This window comes from Hypanus sabinus, chromosome 7 (genome assembly GCF_030144855.1).
Source record: "Hypanus sabinus isolate sHypSab1 chromosome 7, sHypSab1.hap1, whole genome shotgun sequence".
Classification (NCBI taxonomy): Eukaryota; Metazoa; Chordata; class Chondrichthyes; order Myliobatiformes; family Dasyatidae; genus Hypanus; species Hypanus sabinus.
In genome coordinates, this window is record NC_082712.1 from 167,783,701 (window position 1) to 167,793,720 (window position 10,020).

The 10,020-nt window shown below is 41.9% G+C and overlaps 1 protein-coding gene across 5 annotated transcripts in view; it reads left to right on the forward strand.

Annotated features, from left to right (window-relative positions):
* The window catches only part of LOC132397379 (liprin-alpha-1-like), a 150,422-nt gene extending 142,233 nt beyond the window's left edge, over nucleotides 1–8,189 (forward strand). For 4 of the 5 annotated variants that reach the window (XM_059976066.1, XM_059976067.1, XM_059976071.1 and 1 more), the window contains 4 exons: nucleotides 145–213; nucleotides 442–607; nucleotides 2,549–2,613; nucleotides 6,856–8,189. In XM_059976066.1, the coding sequence (XP_059832049.1) occupies nucleotides 145–213; nucleotides 442–607; nucleotides 2,549–2,607 (294 nt within the window). In that variant the 3' untranslated portion in view covers nucleotides 2,608–2,613; nucleotides 6,856–8,189. Of the gene's footprint in view, nucleotides 1–144; nucleotides 214–441; nucleotides 608–2,548; nucleotides 2,614–6,855 lie in introns of those variants that run through there. The other variant, XM_059976070.1, reaches the window with a different exon arrangement.
* Nucleotides 8,190–10,020: the final 1,831 nt, after the last annotated feature.

A 10,020-nucleotide genomic window follows, 5' to 3' on the forward strand; every position in this document is an offset into this window, starting at 1 on the left:
TTCCTTCATCCTGTCTGGAGGTGCTAGTTTCACTTTGGTTAATTGCTTTCTTTACATGTGGCTTGTATTAGAATTTATCGTGGATGATTAAATTTGAAAGCCTTTTAGTTTGCGTTGAAAGTAATTATGACTTTATGTTTACAGGCCCGTCAGTCACTGGAAAGAGAATTTAACAACCTCTTGGCTGTAGGAACAGACCGGAGACTAGATGATGTAAGATTTAAATGTAACTCATTGTGGAGATTTTTTATAATCTTATTCTCCCCATTCATTTGATTTCTGTGTATAAATGGTGACAATTCTGTCCAAGTAAACTTTATTGTACTTCAGGGTAAACTTTTATTGCTTAGAGTCAGTGAATCTGCATGTATTTTGAATATTGAAGTGCAAACTATATATAACATGAGAGAATTAATGTGTACTTGTTTTATTTCCCTGAAGGAGGATGAAAAAGGTTTCAGGCGAGCTCCTTCCTGGAGAAAGAAGTTCCGACCAAAGGATGTAAGGGGTTTGACACCTGGATCAGCAGAGACACTACCTGCTAATTTTAGAGTTACCTCAACAATATCTTCACCCTCCATGCAGCCAAAGAAGATGCAAACAGATGGTGTGTATTGATTTCCTGTTGAAGGACATTAATTGGCACATTAAATATGTATTCAGTGGCCATTTAATTAGGTACAGTTGTACAACTTAATGCAAATAACTAATCAACAGCATCAAAAGCATGCAGGTATTGTCAAGAGGTCATTTGTTCACACCAAACATCAGAATGGGAAAGAAAGGTGGTCTAAGTGACTTTGACTGTGGAATGCTTGTTGGTGCCAGACAGTGGTTTGAGGATTTCAGAAGCTGCTGATTTCCTGAGATTTTCATGCACAACATTGTCTTAGAGTTTACAGAGAATTGTGTGGGAAAGCAAACAAAAAAAATTCCGTGAGCGGCAGTTCTGTGTTAATGAGAGAAGTCAGAGGAGAATGACCAAGTTCAATCTGACAGGAAGGTGACAGTAACTCGAGTAACCACGCTTTACAACAGTGGTGTCCAGAAGACAATTTCTTGAGTCTACAACATGTCTAGCCTTAAAGTGGATGGGCTAGAACAGCAGAAAGTCACAAACATACACTCAGTGGTCAATTTATTAGTTACCAGATGTACCTAGTAAAGTGGCCACTGAGTGAGTGTACAGTATATTGTATTCTTTGCCATTGGATACCTTATGAAAATATTTACAGACTTTGCATTAATTTTAAATGTACAAGTATGTCAAAATCAATTTAGCTTTATTTGATAACCCGCAATGCAAAGTAACAAAAAGCCAGTTTTCTGGATACCTTAACAGTGAATGTTTGATCACAGTTCAAAATCCTGTTTTGTCTCAATGGTGGCTTAACATTTGCAAAATAGTTTTGCACTCAAAAATAGCAAAATGATATTTCTGCTTCAATATTCTAAGCTTTGCCCTTTTCACAATCTTGAAGCTAAGCTTCGTATTTTGTTCTTTTTAATTTAAACTAAGTTCAATGCATTCCTCTGAACGTGAATTATACTGAAATGACATTATACACCACTGTGTCAATTATAGTTTTAAAATAAACATCACGGCTGAGCTAAGCAAACTAGTGTAGATTCCAACTGGGCCTTCTGTTTAGGTCTGTGGTGAACAAGCCTGTACAAGAGAAGCTCTGCCACACATTAAAAGAAAATGTAAAATCAGGCCAAGTTCCTGTTGCTAATCCTTAATGCTGTTCTGTAATGGGATGGGGTTTGGCTTGACTGGGTTTCTGTTTGCTGTGGCTCCATAGGCAGAACTGATGTTTTGAATTCAAGTTCTATGTCAGAAGTTTAAGCTTGTATTTCAGATTGACATTCCAATGGAGCCACCTTATAAAAGTTTGTTTAGACCATAGGACATGGGATCAGAATTAGGCTATTTTGCCCATTGAGTCTGCTTTGCCATTCCGTCATGGCTGATTTATTATCTCTTTCAATCCCACTCTCCTGCCTTCTATAATCTTTGACATCCTTTCTAATTAAGAGCCAATCAACCTCTGCCTTAAATATACCCAGTGACTTGGTCTCCACAGCCATCTGTGGAAATGAATTCCTCCTCATCTCTCTTCCAACGGGATGTCCTTCAATTCTGACCCTGTGCCCTCTGATCCTAGAAAACATCCTCTACATAACCTCTTTATCTAGTGTTCAACAGATTTCAATGAGATCCCCATCATTCTACTAAACTCCGTTGAGTACAGGCTCAGAGCCATCAAATGCTCCTCATATGTTAACCCTTACATTCCTGGGATTGTTCTCATGAACTTTCTATGGACCCTGTGGAGTTACATCACAATAATATCTTGGAAAACTACAAAAAATATAATTTCAGAGTAAGATTCATCCTTTAACATGTGATCTGCATTGAAATTATTTAAATCCCTGGGTTTTCAGCTTTAATCAACTGGTTCAGTTTTGCTTTTACATTTGTAAGGTTGTTTCTTTGTAACTAACTGCATGTTTTCTGCATGCTATTTCTCAATGCAAATCACAGGCAGTGTTTCTGGAGAGCAAAGAATGGATTCTGCCACTGTACGAACTTATTCGTGTTAATTTTGGGTAAGTATTCATAGAGTAGCTCCTATCTGCCATGATCTCTGCATGTTATCATGCAGAAGTTCCTTTCGCTAATTAAAAATTCAGAGGAAAGTAGCTAGGTGCCTTCATAATACTATTTTGAGATGGAGATTCCTTCTGTAGCCTGGGTAAATGAATTGCTAAGTGGAGGAGCTGAGTACTGGAAGTATCCTCTATTTTCATTAAAGAAACAATGTTTAGATATACTACACTTAGTTCTGATGCAATTGAGAATTTGCAAGTAGTAGTGGTACACCAAAATTTCATGTAAGTAGATCTTGCTGTACCTACACTAACTTGTGTTAAGTGTACTACCATAAATTTGAAGAAGTTTATGTCATGAAAAATCCTCTGAATTACGTAACAAGTTGGTCATTGTTAGTTGATCTTTTTAGTATTTTTTTTGCTCTCCTGGCTTTTAACCAGCATGCTGTTCACAAGCCACCTGGGTAGGCAGGTAATCTCTGCATAGTTTCTTTCAGTACCTTTGTTAAATAACTTGTTGCATGTACATACAGACACCTGTCAGAACTGCCAATCCAACATTTCATTTTTGATTTACAGTTACCCACTTGCAGGGAAGCAGCAGTGTGGTTCTTCTGCAAATTGTTATTTTAGACCTTAGCTGACTATTAGATATCCCCAATATGTTGTTGCTTTCTCTTTAGCTGTGAGTGCTAATCATAAATATGGTTTATTAAACCACTGCTCAATAGTCTTAGGAGCTGAGTAAACAGCCACTGTATGTTCTGCTTAGTTCAGTTGCAATGTCCTACACAAGGGTAAAACTCAGCAGTGAAAATCTGACCAGCATAACTGGAGGTTTAATTTATGCTGTTTAGTTTATGTGTAAATAAATCATTTTGGGGTCAAAAACTGAAGGTTACAAAATAAGAAAGTTCAATAGGTTTCCAGCTTATAGGATAACACCACACATACCCACTAATGAATTTCAAAATGAGAAATTCAGTAAGGCTGCTGTCTAGAGTGACTTCTCTCTAGTGCATAAGAGGCTGAGATGTAACTAAGTGTTGTTTTTAAAAGATAGTGGATGGAATCTTGAAACAATTGGAAAGAATGAATACATTACAGCATTAGTTTCTTGTGGTTGGAAAATTAAACAAATTGTTGTGTAATAAGAACAGACTTCTCATCAGCTCACTAATTTCTGAAGGTTAAACTGGACAGACTTGCAAAGCAACACACCCAGTACAGCACACACCTTGAAGTTGATTCCAATGATAATCTGTTGTCCCAGTGATGGAACAGTTCATCGCTAGAATTAACTTGAGGATTTCCATTTTTATATGCTGTTGTGCATGCTGTACAAGTTACTATCACCATTCCCCTATTGTAACAGGAAGAGCTGATAACTTCATTGTCATCACTGTAAATGCCAGGGGTTGCCAGCGACCCTTGATGAGTTGTTCCAGCACTCCACCGACTGCCGTGTTAGATGCATCCACTGTGAGGGCGGTAGGGACGTCCGTCCTGGGGTGCACTAGCATCGCGGCGTTTGCCAAGGCTTCTTTGGTTTTAATGAAAGCGGTCGCAGACTCCTCATCCCAGGTAATGTCCTTGCCCTTACCCGACATCAGGGTGAACAGGAGGCGCATGATTCAGGGTGCTGAAGGGAGGAAGCGGTGGTAGAAATTTACCATACCCACGAATTCCTGAAGGCCTTTGATTGTGTTGGGTCGGGGGAAGTGGCAGACTGCGTCTACCTTAGTGGGCAGAGGGGTTGCCCCGTCTTTAGTAATGCTGTGGCCCAGGAAGTCGATGGTGTCGAGCCTGAACTGGCATTTGGCCGGGTTGATTGTTAGGCCGTATTCACTTAGTCGAGTGTAGAGCTGAAAGAGGTGGGACAGATGCTCCTGACGACTACTTCTGGCTATGAGGATGTTGTCCAAATAGATGAAAGCGCAGTCCAGGCCGTGTCCCACCGCGTCCATTAACCGCTGAAACGTCTGTGTGGCATTCTTTAGACCGAACGGGGTGATGAGTGCCGTTTTGGGGACGTCGTCCAGATGCATCGGGATTTGATGGTATCCCCTAAGGAGGTCTACCTTGGAGAAGATCCGTGCGCCGTGCAGATTTGCTGCAAAGTCCTGAATGTGCAGCACAGGGTAGAGGTCCGGTGTTGTAGCTTCATTCAGCCTGCGATAGTCGCCGCATGGTCTCCAGCCCCCTGTTGCTTTGGGCACCATGTGCAGGAGGGAGGCCCATGGGCTGTCAGACCACCGTATGATCCCCATTTCCTCCATCCTCTTGAACTCCTCCTTCACCATTCGGAGCTTGTCCGGGGAAGCCTTCGAGCACGGGCGTGGAGGGGTGACCCTGGTATTGGGATGTGGTGCTGTACGCCGTGTCTGAGCATGGCTGCCGTGAACTGTGGCGCCAGAGCCGATGGGAAATCCGCCAGGACTTTGAAGTCGTTGTCGGACAGTGTGATGGAGTCTAGGTGTGGGGCTAGCAACTGGGCTTCACCCAGGGAGAATGTTTGAAAGGTCTCGGCGTGGACCAGTCTCTGCCTCAGCAGGTCGACCAGCAGGCTGTGAGCTTGCAAAAAATCCGCTCCCAGGAGTGGTTGGGCTACAGCGGCCAGTATGAAGTCCCACGTGAACCGGCTGGAGCCGAACTGTAGCCACACTGTACGGGTGCCGTAGGTCCTTACTGTGCTGCCATTCGCGGCCCTCAGGGTGGGACCCAGTTCTCTGTTGCAGGTGTCGTAACTTGTCAGAGGTAAGACGCTGATCTTGGCTCCGGTGTCGACCAAAAAGCGGCGTACTGACTGCTTGTCCCAGACATACAGGAGGCTATCCCAATGGCCAGCTGCCATAGCCATCAGCTGCAGCTGGCCCTGGCATTTCCCGGGAACTTGCAAGGCGGGCTACATCAGCGGGCTTCTGCGCCCCACCACTGGTGGTAGAAGCACCCTTGTCCGTTGGTCTCCTCACCCCTGCCTCTGGGGTTAGTGGGCTCTGCGGCCGGGTCTGGTCTGCTGCTGGGAACGTAGCCTGGTGAACCGTACGGCGGACGCCCCACTCTCCTTCTTGGCTTTCCACAGCAAGTTTGCCCGGGCCGCCACCTTCCAGGGGTCGCTGAAATCCGTGTCAGACAGCAGCAGGCGTATGTCGTCGGGCAGCTGCTCCAGGAACGCCTGCTCAGACATGAGGCAGGGCTTGTGTCCTTCGGCCAGGGACAGCATCTCGTTCATCAAAGCCAACGGTAGCCTTTCCCCCAAACCATCCAGGTGCAGTAAGCAGTCAGCTCACTCGCGCCATGAGAGTCCGAAAGTCCTTATGAGCAGGGCTTTGAATTCTGTGTATTTGCTGTCCGCTGGGGGAGACTATCAACTCCTGAACCTGGGCGGCTGCCTCCTGGTTGAGGGAGCTCACCACGTAGTAGTAATGTGTGGCATCCGAGGTTATCTGCTGAATGTGGAATTGGGCTTCTGCTTGCTGGAACCATAGGTGAGATCGCAGCGTCCAGAAGCTTGGCAGTTTTAACGAAACTGCATGAACAGATGCGGCGTCGTTCATCTCCAGTCCAAATATCATTTGGGCCTTCAGGGTCCCAATTGTAGCGGTGTGCTACACGCAGTGCTGAAATAACGACACGTAGTCGGTGAGCTGCAATTGCGAAAAAGTTTTATTCAAACTTCGCGGCCTTGCTTTAAAGCCTTCCTGTTCCCGCCCTCCTCGGGCGGAAATACTGTAGGGGGCGCGTGTTCACAGTCCTGTCCCGCACGTGGGCTTTTCCCCTTGCTGGTGAAGCAGGCTTGGCACCCTCTTTGGGACCGGCCTCGATGCCGGCGCGCGCCTTTTTTGAGCCGGTTTGAGTGCGCTGGGAAGTGGGTCGCCACAAATCTGTAAATTGACAAAGGGAAAGATATCTGGAAAATGCAACTAAATTACTATGCATTCAACCTTTTCATCAACACGGAGAAATTGTGCTAACCATGGTTAGAAGCCTTTCCATTACGTTTGGAAAACTGGTTAAATTATTTTCCAAAACTTTTATTCCTTTTATTTCAGTTTCACTGTTACACTAAAATTAGAAATAAATGATCTAACATGCTAACACTGTATAGAAAACATTTTCTTGTACTTGCCTTTCCATCTGTTCATTCTTACCACAGATCATGCACTTTGGGCAAATGTTGAATTTGATATATCATTTAATGTTTAATTTAGTATTTATTGGAGTCCTTTTATTTTTCAGCTCACTTACTCTATTTCAACAGATGACTGCACAGTAAAGCCTTCATACATGAATTGTATGTCACGTCAATTGGTGCAAAACCCAGGATATCAGTAATGTAGCAATATTTCTAACTTGGACTTAATATTTTGCTACAGAAATTTTAATTAGTTGAACCACAAGTCATGAGTATCCTAGATATAAATTTTAGAATAACTGTTTCTTATATTTATGTAAACCTGTTTCGATATTGATTTATTGTAGATCTAGCTTTAATTGTGTACACCTGCTAAAGGCACATTTTATAATGTATAATTCTTTCTTACATCAATTTTCTTTACTCTTAATCGTGTTATTTTTCAAGGAAATGTACCATATGTCTGTACGTATTCATCCCTATGAATACCATGGGGGTTTTGTAAATCATTATGTAATTACTACAGATATGCAGATTTTTTTTTTATAAAGTTGAAGACAATAAAATGTTATGGCATTTTCATGCTGTTTTTCAAAGAGAAACTGCATGCTGACAGCACTAGGTTTGTTGATGTTGTAGTTAGTTCCAAGTCTGTAATTAAATCCTTTTTAAACCACCTGTTCTAATTTTTAAAACTGTAAATGCTTATCCTTTTTTTGCAGTATGGTTCCTAATGTGTAGATGGATATAAGAGAGAAAGCCATATATATAGGAATATTAAGGATAAAGTGGAACTGAATGCAAGCAAAGACCTGTCACAGTATTTCCTCCCTTTGCTCTTGGGAAAAGGCTGGTGTAACTTTTCAATGGACCAATATTACTTGCTGGTGTCAACTGGGATGAAAAGGGAGGACAGGTCTATTCAATTTATTGTATACGAAGCGGGGTACTTTTTAAAAATGAGATGAAAGCCTTATTTATTTTTCATGGACTATGGTTCACTGTTTTTGCAGCCCTTTCCTAATCTAGATACTGTGCATTTTATTTTGAGAGATGACCCTTCAGTAGTAGACCGAGAAAATGTTGTCTTGGATATATCAATGAGACTGTTCAGTATTTTTGAAAAAAATATCGTTCAACATCTCAGCTACAGTTTCATTGGTATGGTGAGCTATGTATTGTGTACCTACACATTGTAACTGTCCTAAAGCTACTTGGATTGGTCAGTTTTTGATGTTTGTTGGCCTGAATCATGTACTGTCATTTGTCCAACATTCAGTTGCTGTCTGAGATTTTCCTCTGCTGCCTTGTAACAAATTATGTACAGTCTATACAGTATGTTGAACTATTTTTATCACAGTATTTATTGCTTTCTTTCAATAAAATTCTTAAACTTTTATTTTCCACTGCCAATAAACAAAGTAAACTGCTTATTCAATGTGTTTGGCTTTAACATTTGCCCACAACTACACTCACTAATTGGAACTGATTAGGGATGCTATTTGTGTCCAAACAGGAACTTTCCACATGATTTTTCCTACTAGTTGCTTGTAGGATAGACAACACTAAAAATGTACTGAGCATGATTAGTAAATTTGCAAACAATTCTGAAATTGGTGGAATTATAGATGGTGAAGAAGGTTGTCTGACGATAGAGCAGAACAAAGATCAACTGGAAGGTTGGGTAGGATGGTGGCAGATAGGATGTAATCCAGACAGTTGTCAGGAAATGCACTTTAAATCCCAATAGAATTCAACCTTGAGTATAAATGGCTGAGAACCTTAAGCATTAATGTACAGAGGGACTTTGATGTTTTAGTTTGTACTGAGAGTGGCAGCACAGGTGAATAAGGCGATGGTATTTAGTGTGCTTCCTTCATAGACTGAAGGCATAGGGTATAAGAGGCGAGGCATCATATTGCAGCTGTACAAAACACTGGTTAGACTACACTTGCAGTATTGTGTACAGTTCTGGTCCCTCTACAGCTTGGATGTGGCAGCAAGAGAGCGCAGAAGAGACCTAACAGAAAAGTGGCTAGAATGGAGGGCTGTAGTTTTAGAGACTGGATAGGTTGGGGTGATTCTCACAGGAATGTAAAATCTTGTATGTAAATTGACCATTATGCTTCCTACATTACGTCAGTGATTATGCTTCAAACAGACTGCATTGTATAAAATGTTCTTTGGACTATCCTTACATCATGAAGGTGAATTTATGAGTGAAGTTCTTTCTAACGCCAAGAGATAGATCTTTAATTATTTAAGAAATAGACTGGAAAATTAAACTCTATCAATATTGATATCAAAGATGAACAAATTTAAACTAATTCTGAAATATTGCTAGAATGTCTGACACACTAATAGGTTTGAATTTATGATAATTAAGTAACTGACCTTAATCAATGGCTATTAACCTTGTTGTGATTTCTCTTTACAAAATCGGCTGCAGCACCAATGCTGTAATCATTAATCATTTTCAAGAGAACAGACCCCTGCAGAGGGGTCACCCTGCTATCTGGCAATGGGATTTCTCCACCAAGATCCTCCATAGCTATCTCCTCTATAATGTTGTTATACTTGGCAGATGTCATTCAATGTGAATAAATGTGAAGTTATCCACTTTGGAAGCAGGAACAAGAGGGCAGAGTATTGTCTGAACGGTGTCGAGTTAGGTAAGGGAGAAATGCAAAGAGACCTAGGAGTCCTAGTTCACCAGTCAATGAAGGTGAATGAGCAAGTGCAACAGGCAGTGAAGAGGGCAAATGGAATGTTGGCCTTTGTTACAAGGGGAATTGAATACAAGAGCAAGGATGTTCTTTTGCATTTGTACAGGGCCCTGGTGAGACCACACCTGGAATATTGTGTACAGTTTTGGTCTCCAGGTTTAAGGAAGGACATTCTGGCAATTGAGGAAGTGCAGTGTAGATTCACTAGGTTGATTCCTGGGATGGCAGGGCTGTCTTACGCAGAGAGATTGGAGAGATTGGGCTTGTACACGCTGGAATTGAGGAGATTGAGAGGGGATCTGATTGAAACGTTTAAGATAAAGGATTTGATAGGATTGAGGCAGGAAATATGTTCCAGATGTTGGGAGAGTCGAGTACCAGAGGGCATGGATTGAGAATAAGAGGTCAGTTATTTAAAACAGTTGAGGAAGAGCTTCTTCTCCCAGAGAGTTGTGGAGGTGTGGAATGCACTGCCTCGGAAGATGGTGGAGGCCAATTCTCTGGATGCTTTCAAGAAGGAGCTGGATAGATATCTGATGGATA